Source organism: Trachurus japonicus, chromosome 21, assembly GCF_045865225.1.
Source record: "Trachurus japonicus isolate A0001 chromosome 21, Traja_1.0".
Taxonomy (NCBI): domain Eukaryota; kingdom Metazoa; phylum Chordata; class Actinopteri; order Carangiformes; family Carangidae; genus Trachurus; species Trachurus japonicus.
In genome coordinates, this window is record NC_140927.1 from 21,805,469 (window position 1) to 21,832,893 (window position 27,425).

Here is a 27,425-nt window from a genome sequence, read left to right on the forward strand (position 1 = left end):
ATAGCCCATATTCAGTACAGTGACCAAATGCTGGTTTTGATTGAAATGCTGGAAGAAAAAACTAAAATAAAGTGCGGATTTGCATGTGACAAAGCCAACACCAGTGTGTTATTTGTTTGTCTCCTCTGGTGAATGGAACCCTCTGGAGAGAAGCAGACAGTGAAAATGCTGTTAAGATCAGAGTGATAATGACTTACTGAATAAGAGTCTGCATCACGGGGACTGCAACTGGTTTGATCCCTGTCCTCTTTCATTTCTGTCTCATTAGATAAACCTGTGGAAGTCAGACAGCCTTTTACCACCGATGTGTTTTAAGACATTAAACATGCAACACAGTCATGTCACAACACATCAGAAATTAAATCATCTCAAAGTGGAGGGGAATTTACTGGGGGAAAAAAAAAAACCTCTCTATCTTCCTTTAGATTAAGCCGGTGTCAAGGGTTGTCTTGTAAGATTTGAGAAAAAAAAAAATATAATACATTTTTCTTTTTTAGAAAAGTAACTGAAAAGAAGAGCAGGTGACAGATGGGAGGCTAGTGCGTATGTGTTAGTGTGTGTGTGTGTGTGTGTGTGTGTGGGGGGGGGGGGTATGCAGAGGGCATATTCAGCTCATTCCCGTGTCATGTCAGATAAATCTGTTTGAATATGAGCTGTGACTTTTGTTTTCTGATCACTCCTGAATTGACTGTGAGTGACAGCAGAAGAGAGGGGGGAGAGGAGGGGAGGGGGATGGGGAGGGAGGGGGAGGAGGGGGCATGAACACTCGGTTAACTGGCATCAATTGTTTTCCAAAAAAGAAAAAAAAGAAAAAATTACAGTCATTCAAAAACTTTTCTGATCTGTCACCACGCATGTTCAGACAGAGATCAAGCTCGGAGATGATTGGTAACGACTTCCTGATTACGTTTCCACGTCTTTATACCTTCTTTTTTAGCAGTGACCTTTTCAGTTTGTTGTCATTGTCGGTGGGAAGTGAATCAAATGAGCTGTGCAACTCGGATAATCACAAAAATCACAAATGTCCTCATTTGATGTGGCTACCTGTCTGTTTTGATAAAGACTTTCAGAGTAACATCTCACAGATGATGTGGTTTGGTTTTTCACTGTGATCAGTGCAGTTTCACACAGCACAGAACAAACCAGTTTTGGTGTCACATTCATGTCTCTTACATTTATTTTTGTCTTTTCTTGCTTTTAAACCTAAAGTTAAAAAAAAATATTAATGAAAGTTCCATGTCTATTTTTCTGATGGTGGTATTTCTAATTGTCCTGGAGCAATGGATTTGTAATTCAGTTTTCAGTTATTTCCAATATAAACTATATTAGTTTGGTCCATGTTGTTGAACTTGACTATGAGCTGGACCTGACATTGACTTTGTTTCAGCCTCATCTGAGGTGATCTTAATGACGGAGAACGCGCCGCAGAGTTTTCCATCATGAGCGTAAAATATGAAAAGCAAAATGGCCACAAGGTATGTTCCATTACTTGCCAGCATTCCCATAAAACAGAAAACACACACTCACACACTCACTCACTCACTCTCTCCCTCTCTCTCTCTCTCTCTCTCACACACACCACCCAGTCACCTTTCTACACAGTGTCCCCCAGGGCACAGCTCTGGTCTGTTTGAAGATCAAAGGAGCTGCGGTAAAACAGCATGTTTACAGGTGTTGGGAAATTGAAAATTTCCTTGGCTGAGTGTGGTTTTGAATGGAAAAGGAAGTGTATGATGGTGTGTGTGTGTGTGTGTGTGTGTGTGTGTGTGTGTGTGAGTGTTGGTGTCTGTGTGAGGCGGGAGTTACGACAGTATACACATTCCACATACAGTATGCATAAACCAAAAGAAAGTATTATAATTACAATAAGAAGGGGAAATATGGTATGATATAAAAGGGGGGTGGATGGGCCAGTGTGTGCCTGGTTGGTTTTGTATTGAAAATTGGCCTTTGATGGTACAGATGCTCCTGTCTTGAAGAGTTTTGGCTGCAGCAGAAAAAAGTTACCTGAAAAACGCTTCCTTAACTGCACATTACCCATTGTGGCAAATAAACAGAATTGGCAAGGTGTTGTGTAGGAGCCATATTGAGAACCTCCCTGCAAAAGCAACAGCAGGGGAGGATGCTGAGTTTGTGAGGGATTAGTTGAATTCTAACACTTTTTGGAGGGAGACCACAACAATAAGAACACCTCAGTCAAGCTCAAGTATGTCATTTACTCTGCACCTCTCCACTTTGTGTTTCTCTGTGTGCATGAGAGGACCAGTCATGCCAAGCTTTCTGCATGAAAGGGAGAGTGTTTAGCTTTTGAGGCTATTTGTGCTTCTGACTCTGTAGTGTTTGTGTCCGATGGGAGGTGCCTGCGCCAGCTTCCTTAAAGGAGAAGGGGGTTTTGTTTGTTTCTCCGCCGTGCCAGGAGAAGTGACAGCCATTCCGGCTCTTTCACAGAAACACATTCATCTGTGTGAGAAAAGGCGGCCGCTGAACTCAGATGAAAGGGCCATGGGGGCTGCGTTGCACAGGAAAAGGCAGACTGTACATCTACTTCAGTACAAACACAACATAAGCCATGTCACAGACAGACAGACCGACAGACAGACGGACAGAGGGGGGGTGATTCTGAGAAAGATGAAGACAAAAAGAAATAAAGACAGAAATAAAGAAGAAAGAAAGAAAGAAAGACAGATATAAAGAAGAAAGAAAGAAAGAAAGAAAGAAAGAAAGAAAGAAAGAAAGAAAGAAAGAAAGAAAGAAAGAAAGAAAGAAAGAAAGAAAGAAAGAAAGAAATTCATATAAAGATATAAATGAAACATTTTCATTAGTTAATAATGTGTTGATATACAGTATGTTAAAGTTATAGCATCAATATGGGCCACAGTGATCTCTGGACTCACAGTCAAGGGCCTGTCACAAAAGCCTCCATGAATATTACAACACCATAATAAACAACTGACATAATCATTATATTCAAATCTGTTTGTCGATCAAGTTTCATTCACATCAGGCCTCAAAAACCTACATGTCCTTTAAGATCTGTGCAACTTGAATATATTAAATTGCATTTAGCCTGTTATGGTTTAATTATTTGTTTTTGTTCCATTTTGAATATTGAATCAATAATTTAATGAAATGTTTGGAGAGATCTGGTGGTGGGGTGAGGAGGGGGCGAGGTGCTGGGTGTGGGTGTAGTTTGGGGGGTGAGACAGGCCCCGCTGTTTGAAGTGGTGACACCAGCCTGACTATAAATAACACAGGGCCGGCGAGCGGACACGTTCATTTCATTAGAGCAGTTGAAATTCAATTAGAGGATATTGCGTTTGTTTTAAAAGTTTTCTCTCCAAACAGTCCCGCCGATAAACTCTGAGTGCTGTCTGTGTTATTTCTACTGAGGAGGAGGAGGCCGGAGTGGGGAGTCTCGCGTGGACAAACGAAACTGTTTTTTTTTTTTTTAAAGAAGAGAAAAAAAAGACACGAAATTACACGGAACTGTGGGTGTGGACTCTCTAAACCCTATATAAAAATAAAAGATATTGATACTTATTTTATTATGAAATACACAGGCCTACAAACAGCTGTGATACAATATATAACATCTATAACACGAGACATAAGCTATTTTACATTAAAACAACAAATAAGCGTATTTAGAAGAAAAAGGCAAGAGTTTATGAACATTGTTTTACAAAATATTTATTCCATACTTATTTATTTTAGTTATAGGTTTAAATTTAGTAAAGAAAAAAAAATTGTTTAGACTTCTACAAACTTGTGCTTTTACTTATAAAGACGGGGAATAATGCTCATAACCACAGGGAGTTACAGTTGTGATGCATTAGAAATAGTTATTTATTGATTGATTGGTTTGTTGATTCAAAATTAATTATTCAAGTGAGTAGCAGCAAGTTATTCATTTATTTACAGTAGTCTTGTTTCAGGCGCTCTAACTTCAAATGCCGGAAATCATTATAATGTGCCTTATGACGCTTGAAATCTTTAGTTGAGTCAGTTGTCTGACTAATCAGCAAAGCTTTCGTAGCAAATGCTTCTCAATTAACCTTAACTTTAATACATATGGAGGGAAAAAACAATTATGTTATTTAATATGATGGATTCTAAATGAGTCAGAGCAGTAATGGAGGCTCCACAGCTGCTGCTGCTGCTGCTTTGTTTATAGTTTTATTTGTGCAGCGCTTGAGGCAGAGAGAGGGATATTTATTTATGCAAAAATACACAATTTATTTCAATAACACACTAATATAGATTTTTCTTTCTTTTTTTTTCTTCTTCTTCTTGGTTACGAGGAGAAAGAAGCCAGAAGTTAACTGTGCACAATTTGTGTGCGCGCGCGCGTGTGTGTGTGTGTGTGTGTGTGTGTGTGTGTGTGTGTGTGTGTGTGTGAGAGAGTGAGAGAGAGAGAGAGAGAGAGAGAGAGAGAGAGAGAGAGAGATGAAGCAGCAGCAGATGAGTCCACCTGAATTGATTGACAGCTCTAATGTGTTGTCGTGGTTTCGCATCAACAAGTGGAGCCGAGGACCCGCAAAAAAAAAAGAAAAGAAAAAAAGAAAAAGAAAAAAAAAGCCACCTAGGCGCGCGCTGTAGGGCATCACTTGAACGCACCGACTTGATTTCACTCCCTGGAGGCCTCAACTATTACCGCGTCCTCGCTGCAGCCCTGTCTCCCGCACTCTCACTGCAGCTTCCAGCTTCACCCCAATTAACACAGAGACCATTAGAGCTCGCACGGTGAGGCGCAGACTGCAGCGAGGCACCCTTTACACTATGTTGTCCCAAATATCGACGCGCTGCCCCTGTCAACTGCTGTTGGTCATAAATGTGTCCCCAAATACGGCCTATGGCAGACCACCCTCATCTGTCTCTCTCTCTCACTGTATCTCTGTGTGTCTCTCTCTCACACACACTCACACAAACGGGGGCGTAACATTAATCATCCTATAGTAGTAAATAACGTTTCTGACACAAAGTGGGTGATTCAATAAGTAAATATTTGTCACTGGTGTAATTTGCTCCCACTCCGCTACATGAACACACACACACCACGTCTTATAATAATAACAATAAAAATGTGTTTTGAGAGGAATCCCTGTACGTAGTGAATCCAGGTTTTAAAAAATCTTTCATTTTAATGTAAAAGAGAAAAAAAACGACATATTCCCTGATGGTTTCCACTTTGAAAGTGAATTGAATCCAGCGGCTGAGAGGAAGAGGTGTCAGATAAGGAGAGACAACGGCCTGGCTGTTCAGAGACGAGGTTTTAACTCCATATGCACCAATCGTGCGTTTTTGTGTTGTTCATTATGCATCCAGTTATTACTGTTGTTGTTATTACTATTATCATTATCATTCAAATAAAATGTGGATAAGCAGCTTTTACGCATGGGTCGCTCTGATTGCGCAAAGTTCCTCCTGAACTTTCTAGTTCAACTAGAAAAATCTCACACAAAAAAAAAACGCAGAGCAGGTGGAGCTGTGTTTTCTTACAGTGGAGTTGTATCTGTACAGTGTAGTCAACAATAGTACAAGGAGGAGGAGGAGAAGAAGAGGAAGGGGAAAAAAAACGCTTCCTCCTCCGCGGATCAATATCAGCGCAGCAGGAGTCGAACAGGAACCGGCATCGACACACTGTGCGGAGTTGACCTTTCCCACTCCCCACAGGTCATACCTTCCTCCGCCGGAGAGGTCACCGGGCCAGGCCGCTGAAGGGGCCGTAAGGAGGTGATTTCAAGTGCTAAATAAGCTGCATATAAACCAATAATTCTCCCATGGTCCTCTGGCACAGAGATACCCCCGCTTCAGTGAATGCACTTTTCTCTTTTGCCTAAAAAAAAAAGAGTTTACCCTTTTTTGATTGTCTGATAATGAAGTGTACCATGGGAAACTAAAACATACTTATCCCAGGTATTTATCAAGGAAGAAAACATCATTTTTAGTAGGTTCTAAGTGATTTTAATTGATCCCACTGCCTGCTTGTAATCAGCATCACTTCCCCGGAGATCCCAGCACCTTCTCTTTTATTTACTACACCAGTGTGTGAGCAGCTCGTATAACAGGAGACAGCAGCAGCTCAGACACGCAAACAGACACGCCAACAGACAGACCGACTGACAGAAGAGTGCCACTTGCTGCTGCTGCAGCTGCAGCGGAGAGCCGGCCTGCAGCGATATCCACCATCACTAACAAGTCCCACTACGTGTTGTGCTGTTTCTCAACATCCATGAAGCATGACTCATATAACAATAATGACAGCAAGTTATTCACACAGAAGCACGCGCTCTTAGCAGAGACCAGAGGCTCCCCAAAAAACAACAACACACAAGCAGCTGATAAACACTTAACTTCTTTTTTTCCCTCCACCCCTTTGTCTTATTTAATACATCTTAAAGGCTATAGCGTTAATTCAGGCCACACTCGGACTGTGGTGTTTCTTCTTCAAAGAGCCTCAGATCTGTGTAAGGCGCTATAAAAGTTCACTAACAGTCATGTGTGCATTATCTCCAGTCAGAGCACTGCAATAGCGGCAAATTAAAAACAAACACATCCGAAGAAACGTTTCTTCGTCGTTTTCTCCCAGTTCCAAACCATAAACAGACCAAACGAATCAACAGGACCACGGGAAACAAACGGCCACCTCCTATACGAACAGGTCAGGCCTCCAACTATAGAGCACGGACAAGAGAGACAGACAGAGAGAGAGAGAGACAGGGGTCTGAGCACAAGTCAAGTTCAAGTTCACCACGGCTGCACTCACACTCCTGTGCAGTAAAGTGTGCAGCCCGAGTGGAGGAGGAGAGGGTAGAGGTAGTGGAGGGTGGTGGTGGTGGTGGGGGAGGGTTGAATTTACGGGCTGTTTTCAAATAAACTCAGTAACTCAGCTGGGAAATTATAAAGTGACCAGATAAGATTTATGGAAGAGAAGAGCCATGGCAGCACGGGCAGAGTGCTGTGTGAAAGAATGAAAATAGCCTATACTCTCAAGGAGTTTTATTCATTTAAATTCAAATAACAATAGTAATAAATGAATAAAACTCAAAAGCAGATCACGCCTAATTATTATGAAGTCAATTCCTCCTCCTGCTTGAGTTTCAATAAACTTCTAAATGCCCACACACACATACACTCTAACACACTCTAACACACACATACACACACAGCTCAAATAAATTCCCAAATCTCTTGTTTATTTGCAGCACTACAGCAGCCACACTGTGGAGGGGCCTGGAAGCATGCTCTGCAAAGCCTGGGCTAAATAAAAAAAACACCACAATGTTCTCAAAGCCTAAATATAATAATTAAGCGCTTAAAGATTTAACCACGAGGAGTTAGAACGTTTTTTGGTTTCTTCCTAAGAATGTGAGATTAATTTTACAACAGGCTACACCTCCCAAAACAAATCTCAACTCACTAAACTGCAGGGGCACAAACACAATTTGATTTTGTTTTTCCTTTTAAAAAAAAATAAGGGATGAAAAAGCAAAGAAATACTTAGCACTTGCAACACCTTTTATTATATTTGTATGCAGTAAAATTCTTATCACAATAAGGAAGAAAACACCTCTTAAAACTTTGAACAAAAGCACATAACGAAACAACTGCCCATGTTAAGCTCGTAATTGTACATATTTATAGTAAAGAAACATTCTTTATAAATACTGTTTCATCTGTAGCAAGTAAATACCATAATTTAATTACAAATGGATAAATATGGCAGTTGATATTTACAAAAAAAAGGATTGGGAGGGGAGGGAGGGGAGGGGGGTTGTAGTTACAGAAAAAATCGAACGGCACAACGTTTATTTTCCTCACAATCTTTCCAGATAGTATTTCACAATTCAAAACTTGCAAAGCACAAAACATCACAAGTTAAGCCCAGCAAACTAAAATATACATTCACAAGCATAATATTGTGGTCTGTTTGGAGTTAAATGTTAACTTTGGCACTCTTTCCAGTTTATAGGTGTTTAGTATAGTACAATCAATTTGCCTTAAGATCACAATATTCAACATTATAGTACAATTTTATCGTAATATGTGCACTAAAAGTCCAGTTAGAGAAATAGCTACCATTGAAGGAACATCTATACACCAAAGACTGACAAGCTATCACAACCAATGGGAAAGTGGGCTTTTAGTAATTATTTACAATATGAAATACACCTCGACTATGATACATATTTTCCTCTGTTGGTAATCCTCATCTTCCCTGGTGAACCAAAAAATAACAAAATAGAAAATAAACAAATGTTTGTGTGCCTCTCGTGTGCACGTGTCCCACAAAAAAAAAGGAGAAAAAAAAGGAAAGGAAAATCTCCTGCTGGATGTTGTTCCAGTGCTGTGAAGTGAGTGTGTGTTGCTTCATTTTTCGTCTTAAGTCCTACACATACCATTCACTGAAATTGGAGGATAGGCCACTGTGGCTGGTGGTGTTGTGGACGGCTGAGGCTGGGGACATAGTGGTGTTGCTTTGGGTCTCGGTGGTGGGAGACACCAGGCCTGGAGGTGTGGAAGATTCATACCCAGAGCTGGCTGCTGGTGATGAGTCTGATGCTGGTGGGGACGCTTCGTGGACCTGGGGTTGGGAGAAATTCACAAAACAAAAAAATTAGGTATTTAAAATCTGACACACACTGCATAAACAGGCATAAATAAAACGTTTGTGTGAAATTAAACATTTAAAAACCACACAACAAGTCTACTAACATGTGTGTTTCATATATGCAGGCCTGGTTTAGACATAGAGCATTCAGCACACAATTCCTGGCTGGAGGTATTTACCTTCATGTGTTTTCTTAGGGAGCTGGGATGTGTGTAGGACTTGTCACACATTTTGCAGAGATAAGGCTTGTCCGACGTGTGAACGTGCATGTGTTTCTTTCGGTCGCTGCTGTTTGCAAACCTTCTGTCGCAGCCTTCAAACTCACACTGGAAGGGCTTCTCTCCTACAGGAAATAAAAAATAAAAACAACAGGAAGAAAACAGTCAGGTATTTGACTAGGAGACGCCTCGGGCAGAATGTGTTAACAACAAGGAGCTGAAAGGCTAAAAAAAATAAATAAAATACGAATAGCAAAAGTTGAGTGTAGGAAGAAAAAAAATAAATCACAGCAATTACAATTTTACTACAACTTTCTAAAACTCACATTATCACTGTAGCTGTTGTGAAAGTTGGAGCGCATTTCTTTTCTTTTTTTGTTAAATGCATGGAGGGAGTTCCTACATCTTATTTAGCCTAAATAATGCGCATAGTGATTTGGAGAGGGGGTGGGTGGGAGAGAATAGGGGAGGGGGGGTGGGTGTGATGGTGGTGGACAAGGCCGTCCTCGGTAGGCCCTATACAGAAGGCGTACCATTTGCTGGGAGACAATAAAAATCTAATTAGCACCTGACCAATTCCGTGGCGCGGCACCATCATGTATCCCCCAAGAATATAGGTCCAAATGTGAAAGGCTGGTAATGGCCCTGTCTAGCACCTTATAGCTGCTGTCACAGGGACGCAGCACTAAACAAAAGGCGCATAAACACTACTACTATCACTACTACTATTACTACTACTATAGCTTCTGCTGCTGCTGCTGCTGGGAGCTGTGCTGTGCTGGATCTACACACACACACACGGGCTATAATACAGAAAGAAATCCACACACACTTATATTACCATCTCGTGCCAAAGTCATTAAAAAATCTATGTGAAGTGTCAGCTATCCCGAAGCAAGCGACATTAAAACCAACTGAGGCTGATTTACTACCATTGCAGTTCCACGGTGCATGCACGCAACGCGCTCTCACACTCCCCTTTGACCCATTTTAAAGTTTGCCCCCCACCGCCCCCCACCTCTCCCCAACAATAAAACATCTTACACACGTTGTTAATGCGTTTGGAGGAAGAAAAAAAGAAATATATAATGTTTTACATGAGAAGAGCTGTTAAAAAAAATCTGAGCTGCCGTGCAGCCGTCTAAGTGCAGAAGATGAACCGTTCCACTATCCCAAACTAATTTACTCTCCTCTGGATGTGCTCCTAAATCTACTCAATCTGTTTTGACTTTCTTACTATCTACTTTAGCTGCCTAAAATAGCCGCTTGATAATCAGATCTCCGTTTGTGTTTGTCCAGGCAGGAGAGGCACAAATAAAAATGCACATGCACGCTACAGTAAAAGCAATAACAGTGTCCTTGCTATTTGTGTTGAATAAATAATAATAAAGACAATAATATAATAAAGCTTTCACAGCGTTGTGATAATTACCTGTATGTGTTCTCTTGTGTATCTTCAAGTTTTCCGACCGTGCGAAGACCTTTCCACAGCCGGGGAACGGGCATGGAAAAGGCTTCTCCCCGGTGTGCACCCGAATGTGGTTAACCAGTTTGTATTTCGCCTTGAACGGTTTGCTCTCCCGGGCGCAGTCCTCCCAGAAGCAGACGTGGTTGGTCTGCTCTGGTCCACCGACATGCTCCACCGAGACGTGCGTGACCAACTCGTGCATGGTGCTAAAAGTTTTGTTGCAAGACTTCTTTGGGTTGCTGAGCTGCTCGGGGTCGATCCACTTGCAGATGAGCTCCTGCTTGATGCACTGCTGCCTCATGTAGCGGAAAAAGGCACCGGGGTGGTGATGGGCTGCCATGTTCATCCCCATGTTCATATTCATGGAGCCGTACTGGTTGTGGAGCTGCGCCGCCGAGTAGGGGTCGGTCCTCGGGCTGGAAACCTGGTGGTACTGGTCGGAGCGTCCGAAAACTTCTCCCGGTAGTCCGAGCCTCATTTGCCCGTTCAGGACATTCGGGGATCCGTGGGACCCATGCTGGTCGTGGATCCCGGGGAATAAAATGTGGCCTTGTGTGTCTGTGTGGGAGTGATGAAGGGATCCCGCCGTGGGGCCAAAAATAGTATGTTGGCTGCTCGCCGGAGAGGATTCTCCGAAGCCACGACTACGAAAGAGAAAGTCCCTGGTGGAGTTGAAAGGAGAGCTTGCATACGACGTGACATGAGCGGCGTGAGCCCCCAGAGCCGCAGCGGGGTAGCCCGGCGCCTGGGTGGTGAAGGCAGAGCTCTGTCCCGGGGAGAGATCATGGTTCAGCTTAAACGCACCCATGTGTGCGGAGTCTACAAAGCTATTTTGTGCCAAACTCAAGTCTCTCTCCTGCATCTCGCTCGCTGAGTGATGCCTGGCAAATGAGCCCACTCCCAGTCCGGGGAACTGGTGACCAGCATCCAGTAACATTATTACAGAAAGCAAAAAATCTTTTCGTTGAAATCAGCGCAGGGCTCGTATAGGCTACAGCGAATAAGTTAAAGAAAGAAAGAAAAAAAAATCAAATGTTGATGCTGGTGCGCAACGATTCAACTCCCAACCTTGGAAACACCATATCAGGTGTGGTTCAAAACGCTGCTCCGATCATGAGGAAGGAAAAAAAAAATCAGCTTGGCTTAGCGAAGACTGGGTTTTTACTTCTAGTTAAGTTGTGACTGAAAAATCCAAATGTAACGAAGTGAAGAGTTTCCTCGTGTCCTCTCCTCTGGACCGCGACTGGTTGCGTTAAAAAATTGCACTCGAAGAATTAAATAATTATCTTACTAGGTGTCCTCTGCGCACACAGAGCGAGAGTAGTCGGAGCATCTCAAAAAATCGCTGTTCCGATTGGGTATGTATTTATTTCTGTGGGCTCGCCTGTGTTTATCGCGGAGGGTCCCTGTTTCTCCGTGGACTGGCTCTACCTCCTCTTCCGCCCCCTTTAACTGGAGCCCGTTCATTCATTCCTCGCAGCCTCATTGGCCACTGCGCCTCATCAATCCCAGGTGCCCCTCCAATGGCAGGTAGCGCTTTGGCGACTTAATAGCGCAACGCCATTTTCCACAAATAATTACCGCCTACTTTTAGGAGAACATTTGGAGGAGGAGGAGGAGGAGGAGGTGGTGGTGGAGGAAGAGGAGGGGAGGGTGTGCAGGCGAAAAGGAGCACGACAAGAGAGAGGAGCGAACATGTTTCTGTTGTTTATGTTCTGCTGATGCCAAGTTGTGGCACGAAGAGAGGAAAGAAATATGACATTTGATGAGATATAATAATAAAGTAGGAATATTTACGCAAGTAGGGAAATTGTGTTTGTATCTTAAGGAACTGTTGTGTTATACACTTGATTTAAATATAACACAACAGCTTCAGGTATTTTACACTTGTAAACCAAAAGTTGCATCATGTTTTTACTACATTATAACCTGTAGCCGTGATAATAAATATAGTAGTTAGTAACAACGAGCTATCAGCTATAATGACACTGCACTAACGCAAAATGTTTAGTGCGCATGTCAGCATAACTGCATAACCGCAGGAGATATGTCAAATTATATAAAGGCGTCTGTTTTCTCTTATTGAGTCCAATACACGACCAGGATGTTCAGTTATTTTATCTACTTTCAGAGTGTAACCACTGAGGGCGACGTGAAGCACTGTGGGTAAAAGCGTGGAGGAATAGTTTTCAGTTTTAATGTAATAATCCTAAATAGTGTTGTTTTTTTAAATTTATCATTTGTTTTTGAATAATGAGCTGAAACGTCTATGTTAAATTTGAGCATAAATTGTAATAAATTGCTCCATTAGTAGATCTCAAGTGACGACAGACCATAATAGTCTATGTCTGAATGAAGATGTAGTCAAATCTGACAAAACTCTTGAGCCACTTCATTATTCACAACTAAAAAAAAAAAAAAAGCACGTGTCTCTCTCTCTCCTCTGTATGTGTGTGTGTGTGTGTGTGTGTGTGTGTGTGTGTGTGTGTGTGTGTGTGTCTCCATATGGAGTCCAGTGGTTTCTCACTGGCTGTAGAACCACAACTGGGCCTTTAGCGGCGAGGCTCGCTCCAGTGGCTCACACTGGCAGCCACCAGTGGTTGTTGGTTCTCTTTAATGGTTCCATATGTTGCTGGTTCTGCTTCCTCGGTGGTTCTCACATCCACCGCACCAATTAAATGACATGTTATGGCGGTGAACTGCCGCTCAGATCCGAGTAAATCATTAGTGACCCGTAAGGTCGAGCCTCCACTGAACTCCCAATAATAAAGTTTGAGCAATAAAAGTCATGTCTTCAGTCAGATATTGAGTTAGAGCGGTATGCTGCTCTATATGCTTTGTTACTATCCCCCAGAGGAAACAATAGGTTGCGCCCATATAATCTTATAACATTTTCTTCATGGGATTTCCTCTTTGGTTCCCACACAGGCACAAACAAATAAGAGGGAAGTCATTTTCTTTTTAAAAAACACACGGATTCGCTTCATTTTCTGGCAACTTTCCATCACAAGCAGGCACTGAATCTGCGTTCAAATGGAAGGGGGGGACTATTTATACATTGAGGCCATATAAACCACAGCTGCTCATTCAAGTACAAGTCAAAGGAAGTTTACTTACATTTTCACCAAATGGAGATCCCAGCAGCTCTCCCCGCTCTGCGCCTCTGCCAGCTCTCCGCTGCTCCGGACTGTAAACGACACATACCGTTGAAGGCGCAGGGAAACGTTTTAAAAACTTTTTTTCTCCTTCTTCCTTTTTTTAATAGTGTGTCTCTTAGCTCGGATTGGGACAGGCTGAGCGTTGTGTGCCATTCTTCCAAGTCTATTTCGACCCGCACCACAGGAAACGCAGGAGCTGATCCAAGTTCAAAGTCACGTCTGCCGACCCCTATAAGAAGTTCTTTATTTCTCTCTGGAAAAAAAAACACAAAACCTTCCCCAGATAGGGAAAAAAGCGATAGAGAATTAAAAAGGAAAAAAAAAATCAATCGGGTAGAGGCACATGGCTGCGGGTTTCCCCTCTGTGTGCTGAAGAAAAGGGGGTCTAGCCTATTGAAAATCCCCCAAAGATCAGTATTTCAACAGGTTTTAGGAGCAGCAGACATGGCTTATAAACATGTAAAATATAAATCATATAAAATATTACTCAGGGTGTGATCTCTGTGTGTGGGGGGGGGCTTGACAGGTTGATTTACGCAGCACAGATTATCAATAAAGTCAATGGTGTTGATCACATAAAGGCGCCTGCATGGCCTGTCACTGTGTGTTCCTATGGGGGCCACGGGCATATTTCTCCACTCTGTTATCTGTCAATATCAATATGTTGACACACTGGAAGGTTTACTTGTGTGGCTGCCGTGACCTTGTGTTTCATGGGTGTTTGACATCTGACCCGTTAAGACCACATATGTTGCCCCCTTGACTCCTTTTGGTAAAATAACCCTGTTTATGACAAAGCGTCTTTGTTTTAGAGAGGGAGAGAGGGAGAAAGAGAGAGAGAGAGGAAGAGAGAGAGAGAGGGAGAGGTAGGAGTAAGACGTCCCCCTATTTCGTCTGAGGCATCATCAGCTATAGGTTATTTGGAAACCTATAAGTCAGTAGTTGGAGTTTCTGTTTATTGCATTATTTGTAATAATTTTTTTAAAAAGGGTTTTAGGTTATAAGGTTTGTGACATTAAAAACTAGTGGGGGAAAAAGTTATTATTAGATATATTAATTTGTGTTAATTCTGTGGGTGTTTGGATCAGGTCACTTTTCATTCAGTGTGAATGAAATCAGAGGTCCTTCAATAAATTATAAACAATTCACCCACTGCTCCTCTGAGGTTTAGGGAGTTTCCAGAAGCTGCTCTGCACCAGCGCATATTTTATTTTGAAAAATAAAAAATAAAAAATCACAGACACAACAGGACACTCATTGGATTGTGAGTCTTTTGTAATGAGTTTAATTTCAAATTCAGTTAAAAACACAAATGTCACATAAATGTGCCATTTGAGCAAAAAAAGTTGTTAATAACCCATAAACTGAGAAATAATCTCAACACTTGTAAAGAAAGAATTGAAACAATGGCGTTTGGATGGAAATTGACATTTTTTCTTTTGATTTTTTTTTTTAACAATGGGAATATGATTTGAAAAGTTTTGCCATAAAACGTCTTTGCCTCAGTTTCTTCTCAGCAAGTTCATAAATCACTTTAAGTGCGTGCAACAGGCACAGGACATGTAACCCCGCCAGCTTTATAAGATGGAATTCAAATATTACTGTTTCTACTGTGTTGTACACTTTTTGTGTTGTCTTATATTTGAAGTTTAATTATTTTCTTTACTCCAGCTCCTTCAGGTTAGAAAATCTTCGCAAGTGAAGATGAGGTGTTGGTTTGCAGTTTGAGCTCAGCTATCACAGATCGATAGGAAAGGTGTCTCTGAATGAAGACATATCAATGACAGATCCACGTCCTGCTGTCAACAGGGACCATTCAAACGGCGTGACCCCGTCATATGACGTGGGCTTAAATGGAGTTTAACAAGTGTGTGTATGTGTATGTGTGTGTGCCAGCCTCACTGCACAGATCATAGAAAATGATTATTAATGTGTAGTGAATTTCCTGGGGAAAAAATATCATAAATCCACGACACCTTAAGAGGAGCTGCCAAGAAATCCACTTAAATAAAAGACACATGACGCTGTAATACTGTTGTCTTGGTTCACTGTTGAGCGTTTATGGCTCTAGCAATGGTTTGTCTTGTGTTGTAATGTGTGTGAGCCAAGGCTTCAATTATTTTAATGGGAATTTTTTATTGAGGAATTATGAAAAATGTCTAAACAAATAAAAATTTAAGACACGTTTTATTGTTTTTCCCATCTTGAGCATTATGATTCGGAATGACAGCCTACAATACCCCAAAACCCCACTGAGAGCTTCTTTAAGTGCAGTGGTGATATGAGCATATTTAAACCAGCATATGGAGAGTATGGATCATATGATAACCGCTTTGGGGAGAATTAGTTTAAATGAAAAACATCTGAAAAACTGAAAAGTAGATGCAAAATTTGTCCTTGAGTGTTTTTATTCAATTCTTCTTATGCGTGTTTTTTCTGTATTTCTTTTTTTTTCCTTCAGGAAAACACTATGTTTAATTTAGTAATACACTGCTTCACAGGTGCGCACTTGTTATTTTACATTTTCCTGTCAGATCATGTTGTGTCTCGTGTTGTCCAGATGCGTCCACGCGTTAACTACAAAATGTCCAAAATAGCAAATAAATTAACTTTTGAGTCGACGTCTTTCCCCCACGTCCACACATGGCCCACATGTTTTACACACATCCGTGCACCTACGCCGCGCTTCATTCTCTGTCCCTCTCCTTCCTCTCCCTCTCTCTTTTTTTTCCCCCTTTGGTGGCGTCAAATCAACACTGAGACACTTGGACAAAGCAGAAGCAGAGATGACCGAGCGTGCGCCCGTCTGATAGAGCTGACATTTCGGTCATCCACACGCACCAGCAGCGGTAAACAGAAAGCCGCACAAACAGAACTGCCGGTAACTCTGTGAGTACAACTTTTTGGAGTCAACAGCGATAAAGAGAGTGAGGGGGCGGAACCCTGCTGAGCCCCTGCGCTGAACGACAGCCAATCGCTTCGTTCTCCTAACTGCCAGTCACCGAAATCCGTCCAATACCCGCAGTGCCATTTCTAAACTGTATTCCCCACTGTGTCCTCCAACTGTTGTATGTTCTGCCAATCGCTTGAGGACAGAGTGGGAAAAGGAGCAAGCAGAGTTAGAAGCCGGACAAAAGAACTTATAGACCCCTTATATACATATTTTCCTAATGTTTTAGAGAGCGTGGTGTGGTGAAAAACAATTGCGGTGAGTGCGGATGGACTTGTCAGTGTAGTTATGGAACCCCCTTTAAGCAAGAGGAATCCAGCGATAAGATTAGCGGATTTGGCAGCGACTCAACCCCTTCCTCATCAGAATATGACAGGCTTCCCGGGGCTAGGGGGGCATCACCCTCTCTCCCACCATGCCCACCTCCACCCTGGGGAGCTGGGCAACGACCCCGGAGTGGCACTCACTCCATTTGGACCAGAGCACATGGCACAGACAAATGCTCTCAAACTTAGCCCATCTCAGCACATTCAGAGCCATCCCGAAGCCCAGACCGCGGCATCTTTCACTTCTGCTCAGACCACAGTTGGTTTCCCCGTGGCTCACCCCCACTCAGGCTACTCAAGCAGCAGGGACTTCATCCTCAGGAGAGAACTCTCAGCCTCTGCTATGCATGCACTTGGCGACCAGCATAGTTCCGCCTCCTCCCCTCATCACCATGGCATGTTCATCTCCCCAACAGGTGCTTATGGGCACACGGAAAGTGGGGCCCATTCACTTTTTACTGGACTTCACGACCAGGCGTCCCCAGGTGCCCACCACCATGCCCTCAACGGGCAGATGCGCCTGGGTATACCGGGGGACATCTACGGCAGGCCAGAGCACTTCGGGCACAGGCCAGAGCACTATGGACCCTCTTCTCTCCACAGCTACAACTCCATGAACCTCAATGTGAACATCGCTTCTGCTCCTCATGGAGCGGCGGGGGCGTTTTTAAGATACATGCGGCAGCCCATAAAGCAAGAGCTAATCTGCAAATGGATTGACCAGGAGCAAAGTCAGAAGAAGCCCTGCTCTAAAACTTACAGCACCATGCACGAGCTGGTCAACCACGTCACGGTGGAGCATGTCGGGGGACCGGAGCAGAGCACCCACGTCTGTTATTGGGAAGAATGTCCACGGGAAGGAAAGGCTTTCAAAGCGAAGTACAAACTGATCAATCACATCCGAGTTCATACGGGAGAAAAGCCCTTCCCGTGTCCTTTCCCAGGTTGTGGAAAAGTGTTCGCTCGATCGGAGAATTTAAAGATTCACAAGAGGACTCACACAGGTCAGTGCTTGTATAATTGTGTAAAACTTGCATTCTGAGAGAAAAAAAAATGTTACTTGATCGCAGGGCATTACAGTCATCCGAGGCGACCTCGTTTTACCACTCACGTCCTTAAAAAAGGATGGACAGTGGTGCGATCGTGCGTAATTGTGCGCAAAAGCGAGCAAAACGCTGTTTTATTCGGTGACGCATTCGCACAGCGAGTAAAACGTGTTTCATTTCCTTTCTTAAAAATAAACTTTTTTTCTTACTCGCCGAGACGCCTGCAGTAGGCGTGAGAGGATTAGGGCATATGATTTGTAAAACGTGCTTACGTACATGCAGGGCAGCGCTAGAACACGCGTAAATGTAATTATCTGCAGGCGTATAGGACGTCCACGCAAAATCTCGCTTGATTCATCGAGATGTCCGCGCACATGGCTCGTCAGATCTTTACATACGTCGGGTTTAGTGCGTCTGAGCACTGGTTTACTGGTAAGAGCGTGAGCTACAGGCTGCAACCCCCCCGTGCACTATCAGAGGAGACTTGTAATCCATCCGGGTATAGCGTGCAACCAAAACAACTGCGTCCTGGTCAAATGTTGGACAGAGTTGCAGAGTATAGTGAGTCAGACAGTGAGAAGACTAACTTAACAATAGGTTAAAATTCCCCAGATGGGTTTACCCTGAGAGAGGTTTTTGTTGTTATCATCCTGACTGATGGTCCTGTTTTGGCTAAATAAAAAAAATAAAAAATAGACCAGTTCTGGACTTGTGCCACAGACAGGTAGATGCAGTAGATGGATGGATGGATAGATAGAAAGGCCTCTACACCTCAGTGAATGACGTGAAATCCCGAGGGAAATCAATAAGTCATCTACCAAAAACACAAGTCATCAGAAAAGCACTTATTGTTTATGATTTTTTGACAACGTGCACACTCCACTTCAATCCAACATTTTATATGCGTGAGCCATATGCAGGCTATAAATCTGAGAAAAACATGTTTTTCAATGAACAGTGTGTGTGTGTGTGTGTGTGTGTGTGTGTGTGTGTGTGTGTGTGTGTGTGTGTGTGTGTGTGTGTGTGTGTGTGTGTGTGTGTGTGTGTGTGTTAAGTTATAGCAAGAGTCCACCACAGTACATAAACGGCTCCTGGTGGTCTCTCCTGAGTACCCCCCTCCCTTGCCTCTCTCTCTCTCTGTCTGTCTGTCTCTCTCTCTCCCTCCACACACACACACAAACATACATGTAAACCAGAAGGCCTAGAGGCATGTTACACGTGTTCACGCAGGAAAATGCTTTGGACAAGTGGGTGTGGAGCACTGGCTCTGCTCTGTGGCACAGCTACATGTTTAGTGAATAAGCTGAGGAAGGTGCACAGAGCAGCTAATGAGGAACCGGCCTCATGTTGTATTGTACTGAAGGTTGGTATGAGCTGTGGGTCAGGAAGTTACATGAGGTGACTGCAAGGAGGCAGATGGGGAGAATTGATTCTTGTTTCTGATCACGTGATGTATGTGTGTGTGTGTTATAGTTTCTTTAATGCAGTGACATCACCGCAAGTGACACTGACTGACTCCATCTCTTCCTCTCTTGTCTTTTTACAACAACAGGAGAAAAACCCTTCAAGTGCGAGTTCGACGGCTGCGACAGAAAATTCGCCAACAGCAGCGACCGGAAGAAGCACTCTCACGTCCACACCAGCGACAAGCCTTACTACTGCAAAGTCCGCGGCTGTGACAAATCCTACACGCACCCGAGCTCGCTGCGGAAGCACATGAAAGTGCACTGCAAGTCCCCGCCGCCCCCTTCCACCACCAACGTCACCTACATATCCCCCACAAACCCTCTCGGAGACCCCCTATCGCCCGGCTCCGAGGCGGCGCACAGGAACCGCTCCGCCGCGAACCTCTCCCCTCAGGTCACCAACCTCAACGAGTGGTACGTGTGCCAGGGGAGCGGAGGACCCAACCACCTCCACACCCCCTCCAGCGACGTGCCAACGTCTGAGTCGGACGATGAGGACTCTTTCAGAAATTCAGACCCGAGGACAATGCTCTGATGCCCCCCTCTCCTCTCCACCACCAACCACCTTCATACCCCCCTCCCCTCATATACTACACTCCGTTTACGACCACGTGACTGTCACAAACTTGTCATCTCCAGTTGACCCATTAAAAAAAGTCTGTAGATCCATGCCGGCCCGTGCGCCAGGGGTATTGATCAGTTAGTTCCACTGTAGTGTTATCAAACGACTGTGCTAAACGCAGCTAATACGCATTTACTGTGGATGCAACGGAGGCCAAATTACACGAGGGATAAATGCCTCTGATGTGACCCCTGACCTATGTGGAGAAATATAAACTCATAAAACATTTAAAGTGACATTAGAACTGAAATTAAGAGGTTAAAAAAAATCCCAATTTGAAAAGGCATGTTTTTCCAAAAGTGAGCCCATTTCTAATTGTATTGTTATTATTATTTTTGTACAAAAAGCAATATGCAAGGGTTTAATCTGCTGCATGTCTAAAGACTCAACTGGTGTTCTGAGGTGACATCTTTCATGTGACCTCCCATCATCCCCTTGCAGTTTAATAACTGGGCTGCTATCAATCACTGTCAAATTCCCAGACATTTAAGGAAAAATGAATGGTACTGCTTTTAACACCACAAATCAAATGGCAATACAGTTAATGGACAGAATCTAGTGGCTCCAGCTGAGGCTTTATTCCCCCTCCTTTTTTTTTTTTTTTTTTTTAATTAATTTCATATCATGTAATTGCTCTAAGATGTGGTACAAACTTTGCTCAACCATTAAGGAAAAGAAGAAAAAAAAAACGGAGGCAAACATCTGGGTGTCCTAAGGGTTCTCATTTACCTTTTCAGATTTATACAATACATGTGTTTGGATGGAATTTTGTAATATTTAAGAACTATTTAAGACTATATTTTATGAACAATACACAAGTGTTATGCTCGTTAAAGAGTACGAGTAAGTCCCATGAGACCCTAAATGTCTACACTGACAGGCTTTGACCCTGTAGGATTTGTATATATGTAACTGTACTGATGCTTGTGAATGTTGTGTAGTTTTAATTACGAAAAAAAAAATGTCGTTTTGTACATTGTAATTTATTTGCTGGTATCAATGTTGTACTGGAATTACAGAAACACCAAAGAATAATAATATCAGTTTTGGTGATGCGTAGGACCCTGCTGATGTTTTTCTTTTTGTTTATTTGTTTCCAAACTTTTTGTTTTGTTTTTTAAATTTCAGAATATTTTTTTTAATTGTGTTCTGTAAAAGACGAAAACATTTACTTGAATAGGCTGTGTATTGTGAAAAGTCCCTTTCTTGCATGCCTTTTGTAGTGATCTGTCTTTTCTCTTTGAGGTGCATGGTGCCGTTGGACATGATGGATAAAAAATAAGAAAAGAAAATATGAATCAGCAATGATTGTGCAGACCCTTGATGTTCAAAATTAAATTTACAATATAATTTTATTTTTTATTATTATGTTTTTGCTAAAACTTACCAGGACATAACAAGTGTCAGTTTGTTATAATGTATGAGTGAATTTGATTAATAAGGGTTTTTGGACAACAGGAAATTTACAATATAAGGATGGACTGTTCATAGAGGCCTATATTAATTCAGCTGGTGACTTTTTGAGATTACTACTTTTTTGTAAACTGTAAATCTTAGGAAGCTGTACCTTTCTTGTCAAATGACAATTTTTTTAAAATGTGAACTGTAAATAAGAGTCAACAAAACATCAATGTCAGTGTCACTTCAAATGAAATAAGAAAAAAAAAAAAAGTAGAAGCAGCTCTGTTCACTTCTTATCACTGACATTTTATAGAAAAAAAATAGCCAGTGTTATCTCAGAGACGGACCTGACGGGCCAAGGATAGAAGCTTGGTATAAACTAATCACTGAGCTAATGGGAAAACTTATAGCCCCCTGATGGCGCTACCACTGAAAGGCGCGACAGCACAAAGCAGCCGAGGCATGAATCATTCATGGGAAAAATAAAAGATAAAAAGATATCACACAATAAGCAAAGCCTTGTATAGAGTGTATAAAACAAGTTCCCCCTCTTATTTCCACCATTAAAACGCACAAGCTCACTTTCAAAGAGTTGCCTGTCCGGTCTATAGAATTAAAATTGACCAACGCGAGTCCTACACCACTTCAAAGGCTGCAGGCTCCTGCGAGGAAGGCTGGCCGCTTTGACACTCTTCATGGTGCGTTAGGATTTCTATGGCAATTGGGCAGTGAGACGCTCACATCTGAATATGTCTACTTGGGAAAAACACACACACAGAGAGACACATAAGCTACACACACTAAACAGCCACTTACATGTGTTATAATAAAGGCACAGGATGCACCCTCTCCAGAAAAAACCTGTGTTACCACAAAAGCATCGCTTGGCAGGTAGATGACACACGAGCTCCAGAGGAGAGCCCGGCTACATTTGGCTGGTGCAAGAAAAACAAACAACAAACAAAACAAAACACATTATTATTCTGAGCTTCCACGCTGCATCTATTAGGACCCACTTGACTCAGGTCAAACTGGAGGAAGCTGGGACCGTGGCCATGGAAAAAAGAAAAGAGAAAAAAAAGTGCACACATACACACTCCTCCTCAGAAGTGGAGTGCGAACAATCTCAAATATGAGCCTGATTTTCACAAGAAGCACTTTGCAGCAGCGCGAAGAGGCTTCAATGAAAGACAACAAATACAGGGGCCTTCATCAATTTTACAGCTGCCCTCTGAGGATGTCTTACAGCAAAAAAGAAACACTCAATCTGCTGCTTCATTCAAAGTCCGTGGGCCTCCCCTCGTTTTGTGCGTGGACTTTTATATAGGCAGCGAGGGCCTGAAGAGGAGCCTGCTCTTGTGTTGTGTAAAAGGTCCCTGTTTGGAAACAAGTGCTCAATGAATGTTGCAAAATAAACACGACGAAAAATAACCAGAGACAGTTCCTTCGACATTAAAGAGGAGGGGGACTTAATAAAAAGGAGTGAAGCAGTCACCCTTCAGTGAGAAACGCTTTGAAGTAGAACTTATTATCTGAGAAATACTTTTTGGTTGTCCTAACGACGCTGCTGAATGGGAAAGGCACTCCTTTGTCAGCGATTTGTTCTCCTTTAGTGGGATGCCCGTGGAAATCACTTACATGGGCCACCTTAACATACTGCCTGCAAATCAGTAACTGGCAGAGTCAGACATGCAGACGCCACTTTGGAGAGGACAAAGCAAAAAGTCGCAGTGAAAACGCCGCAGCCTCTCAATTGCGGCCTTTAAAGGGGTTGAATGATAATTTCTCAGACGAGCGTAGAGCCAAAACAAATGCTGTCTTGTCAGACTTTACAAGCATTATCCATCTCCTGAATGCTGCTGGCACAATGCGCACGAAAAGTGGGCTTGTGAAGTGATCATCTTTTTTTTTTTTTGGTAACAAAAGTTAAAGAGTCTCTGTGTTTAAAAAAAAAGAGGAGGAAGAAGAAAAGAAAAAGGAAAACGCACGTCATTTGATCCAAGCACCTGCGCATGGACACGGCAGTGCGCTTGGCTCACCTTGACAGCAACAGAAAAGTGGTCAATTATTGGAAAGGGGGAAAGGGGGGGAAATAAGATGGGAGGATGAGGAGGAGTGTGGGGTGTTTATTGATTTATTTATTTATTTATTTTTTTACATATGATTTAACTAAAGTTTGAATAATTGTGAACGACAAAACAGGTGTGGAGAAGGGACACAAGTCTGGACATCAAATATAGCAGAACAGCAGCACCTTGTGACAGCTTTACACTCCTAAATCTTACAAATCAAACTTCTCCTGATCGTAAATGTGACAAGTGAAGAGAAGGAGTTGACTCAGAGACCGAAGGGAATACTGCTGGAGTGTGACTAAATTCACCTTTGGCATATTTAATCTCATTTACTAAAGTTACATCACAATATGAGTCCAGAGGAGGCCTTTCTTTAAAAAGGGGGAACATTTCCCTTATAGCTTGTAGTTGCCTTTACACGTCATCAGGAAATTCCAGGTAAGATTTTACTGCTGCTTTTCACTTTACCTCTTTTATAAAAAAGGAGTTAAAAGTTAAGAAAACAAGAGTTTAATGATAGTATAGGTGTCAAAGTTTTCTATGAAGCCAAACAGTGACGAAGTGTGACGTTTCTACATAATCAAGTCATACATTTATATATTTAATGCCCAATCTCTTAAATCAAAGTTCGTCTTTACCACAGACTCAAACACCTGTTTGTCTACTACAAAGCCTACACGTTTTCCCCCCAGTGTTCAGACTATTTTTCTTTCAAACACACCGCCACGTATTTGCCGTCCAGGCACTCTGCCAGCTCTTTCTAACCTGGCTACAATCTAAAGTTTCATGATCAAGTCAGAAAACAACACGGTTCCTTTTGCTGTTGCACCTCTCCCGGTTAACTCGACACTCTCTGCCTTCAGAGCAGTTTTTTTTCTCCTTCTCTTTTCCACCCCTCTTTCTTCCAGTGGGAGCAAAGCGCACACACTCAGCCCTGCTCTCTGCTCTGCTCCGCGAACAGCCAGTATAGACTGTAAAGTACATGTACTCCAGCCTGCAGGGGACAATTCAGCACTAAAAAGTTAAAAAGGAGCGACTCTAAACTTGTGTATTTTTTTCCCAGGAGGTGAAGACTCCCTCCTCCTCCCCTCCCCCTGGTTCGTGGACTGTGGAAGCTGAAAGGAGGGGAACTGGAAATTCTTTGTCCGGTTTTACTACTCGGGCTGTCGGACGTGTGCAGGGGGAACATCGCTCCTCTCCAGCCCAACTTCAGCAGCTGTGGTTTCACCTATTAGCCCCGGTGTCTTTCCCAGAGGAGTGCGGGAGTTAAACATCTGACAATGCGCGCGCCGGGGGGTCACTCGACTGACCTGTACTTGGTTTTAGTTTCATAGGAGCTTCATTAAATCAATTACCCAGTGAGCACATCAGGATTTTTGTATTTTTTCTTTTTTAATAACTCAAATGTGTGTGTTTTTTTTTGGTCCTCCTTCGCGTTCTTGCAACATTTACTGGAAGTGGTGTCTTGCAGGTTCAGGCGCTTCTGCAATTAAATGTAATCATAACCTGCATAACTCTGCAGTGTGTTGTGGAGGAATATGCTTTATTCTAGCTCTGAAATATTTCTGAACTTTCTAGTCCCAGCAGCTATGGAGCAGTTTCTCCATGTCCCCTTGTTAGAAATTCCTAAAAGTGTTGCTTTCATTTAATTGATAAAGTTTAATGACAAAAAAAATGATATGTGTGTTGCACAGGAGTTAAGGCATGACTAAAATATTGTTAAAAAATATACACCAAAAAAACAGCTGCGGATTGGCCTCTAAATTTGTGTTTTTAATGTAAAATGTAAATGAACAGAAAAGAGCTTCATGAAAAACATGGAACATGGCAATAACAGGTGTTAACATGTAGGCAAAGTGTGTACAGAACAGCTCTAGAATATTTAATATAGAATATATAATAGCATCTGATACTTTTTCAATCAAATGTAATCTGTTATTCTGACTTAGTTTTTTAATAGAAATGGATTTCTTTTGGTTCTCTCTGAAAATAAGCACTTTATCTTGTCCTATAATGAGCTGATAATCTGTGACAGTGTTTGGATTGAACTGTAAAGTGTTTCGAGAACGTGTTTATGGCGATTTTGCACTTTTGCACAATAAATTGAATTGGCATGACAGTTTAGCAAGTCATAATTATAAAATAAAAACACACCATTCTGGGGATCGGGTTACTTCACGTGTATCGCGGCTACTTTACAGTCATGCACTGCTACTCAGAAGAGGCATGATACATCACTCAGAAACTGACATAATATCTGGTGGCTCAGTAACATCTGTGGGGGTAGAGACTTGGTGCCGGTCCAAAGCCCCATCCCAGGACTGGGAGCCACTCCAAGGCAGTAGGTGAGGAGAGCAAGGTCGTCCACGGACAACCGCATGAGCCAGGCCCTGCTACCTGGCCCTTATATAGCCCACCAGCCAGAAAGTAGAAACTAAAGTGCAGATAAGCGTGAGCACGCTGCCCCAGTAGTCTCTTACTGAATGACAGGGCTTTCCTAAAAGCCTCTAAATGCAGGATGTAGGCTTCAGCGTACTTGGAAACTAGGGGCAGAGCGGGTGGAGGGAAATGGTGAACTATATACTCCATCAAAGAGAACCAGATGGACTTTGTAGTGTAGGATATTTTGATTTGTGCCCAGGGATGCTACTGCTCACAAGGTACTTTCGACTGAATCAAAGAAACAGTTTCATCTCTGGCACATGAAGAACGTCCTGTTTGACTCTAAATGTTTCAGTTAGTTTAGAAGAGGCTTTTTTTTTTTTTTTTACAGCTGTGGGAAGAGATCCAAAATCTGAGCTGTATTTGTGCCATAGCAAGCAGACATATCAGCTCCATGATATAGTCTACTTTTCACGTTATTATTGCAAATATATTGATAATTATATCTAAAGAAATCAACACTGATCTGATATTTTTGTCCCACTTTAGTTTATATTATAACATTCGCCAATATAATCCCAGGTGATTCAATTTAAATCCCATGTATGCACTTCCTTCTCAACCCAACATATCTTAAGAACCTATCTATGATTGATCACAAATGATTTCAAAAGCATAGTGCCAGTCCACCGTTTTTAATCCACCCCCACTCTGCGTCTCCTTTCTCACAATAACTCTCTCCATTGTGGCCAAGAGATTGGAATCAGTGCCAGATTTTGTGCAGAACTATCGCGTCCACAACATCAGAGAGCTGACCCCGAACGCATCTGGTTTTATTGTGGAAAAGGTCAGTATTTAGTGAGTGGGGGGAAATCATTCTATCACAGCTGGGGAGAGAGGATGGGGTGGCGTTTTTGGGAAAAAAAGGGTTATGTCCAGGTAAAGAGAGAGGGAAGATGGGCGGAGTGGACTCGAGAATCAGTCTTGGTCATAAAAGACGAGACAAGAGGCCATCTGTGCCAACAGCAGATAAGACTCCTGCTCCTTCTCCGCCAACACCTGAATGTCTTGACATAGTGGAGCCACTGTACGTTCATCACGGGCAAACTGGTGAAGTTGGTTACCAATCATCCCCAGCTTTCAGTCTCCCTGTAGGAGCTCTAATCCAATGTGATAAACCAGTGCACCAGCAGTAAAGCATCCACTGTGGAGGCACCACTGCCTCCTCAACCATGCAGAGCCAAGACCTCCCTCTGACTTCATGGAGGTGCCTGCGTGGATCCTGGACATCACAGGCCTCACACCCATTCTCTTCTAACAGACTTGGGTTTGGCCATGACAGATATGGTGCTGAACAAGCAGAAGAAAATGTGGTGTCTTGATGCTTCCAACTGACCCGGGATAAGCCAGAAAGGAAATATGGCTGGATAGGCAATGAGATTGAGATATGGGGTCTCCATCTGACCGGTGGCTTCAAAGAGATGTGGTTTTGGTCTGCTGAGGCCCCAAGATGAGGCTTAAGACATAAATGATTGAATACCAAGATGACCTATGGTATTAATGGTGTCCAGGACGCACCTCTCCATCCACTTTTCCATTTCTTACTTTGCTTTGTGCGGCAGCGGAGACGTTTGGCCTTGAGTGGTGTTGATGAAACAATGTTCAAGAAACAGAAATGTTGATGCAAAACATGTTGAATCGAAGA

At 42.7% G+C, this 27,425-nt stretch overlaps 2 protein-coding genes and 1 long non-coding RNA gene across 4 annotated transcripts in view; 1 reads left to right on the plus strand and 2 right to left on the minus strand.

Annotated features, from left to right (window-relative positions):
* LOC146965216 (uncharacterized) overlaps window positions 1-14,392 on the minus strand; it is a 101,591-nt gene extending 87,199 nt beyond the window's left edge. For both annotated transcript variants that reach the window (XR_015034629.1, XR_015034628.1), the window contains exons 1-2: window positions 13,415-14,392; window positions 198-274 (exon numbers count right to left, since the gene is read on the minus strand). This is a non-coding gene — a long non-coding RNA (uncharacterized LOC146965216). The remainder of the gene's footprint in view (window positions 1-197; window positions 275-13,414) is intronic.
* zic2a (zic family member 2 (odd-paired homolog, Drosophila), a) lies at window positions 7,498-11,744 on the minus strand. Its single transcript, XM_085764618.1, has 3 exons — window positions 10,262-11,744; window positions 8,791-8,954; window positions 7,498-8,584 (listed from the first exon to the last, which is right to left on the minus strand). The coding sequence occupies exons 1-3, from the start codon at window positions 11,232-11,234 to the stop codon at window positions 8,390-8,392; spliced, it is 1,332 nt and encodes a 443-aa protein (XP_085620744.1). The 5' UTR covers window positions 11,235-11,744; the 3' UTR covers window positions 7,498-8,389.
* Window positions 14,393-16,522: 2,130 nt separating the features above from the next.
* zic5 (Zic family zinc finger 5) lies at window positions 16,523-20,004 on the plus strand. The gene is made up of 2 exons (XM_085764722.1): window positions 16,523-17,735; window positions 19,330-20,004. The coding sequence occupies exons 1-2, from the start codon at window positions 16,694-16,696 to the stop codon at window positions 19,776-19,778; spliced, it is 1,491 nt and encodes a 496-aa protein (XP_085620848.1). The 5' UTR covers window positions 16,523-16,693; the 3' UTR covers window positions 19,779-20,004.
* Window positions 20,005-27,425: the final 7,421 nt, after the last annotated feature.

Excerpts from the sequence above, each read along its gene's own strand:
- zic2a (XM_085764618.1), bottom strand. The coding sequence starts at position 11,234 with ATGTTACTGGATGCTGGTCACCAGTTCCCCGGACTGGGAGTGGGCTCA. Across the intron at positions 8,955-10,261 it reads ACACAAGAGAACACATACAG|GAGAGAAGCCCTTCCAGTGT; the intron begins GTAATTATCACA and ends TATTTCCTGTAG. Across the intron at positions 8,585-8,790 it reads CCCTAAGAAAACACATGAAG|GTCCACGAAGCGTCCCCACC; the intron begins GTAAATACCTCC and ends TCCCAACCCCAG.
- zic5 (XM_085764722.1), top strand. The coding sequence starts at position 16,694 with ATGGAACCCCCTTTAAGCAAGAGGAATCCAGCGATAAGATTAGCGGAT. Across the intron at positions 17,736-19,329 it reads TCACAAGAGGACTCACACAG|GAGAAAAACCCTTCAAGTGC; the intron begins GTCAGTGCTTGT and ends TTACAACAACAG.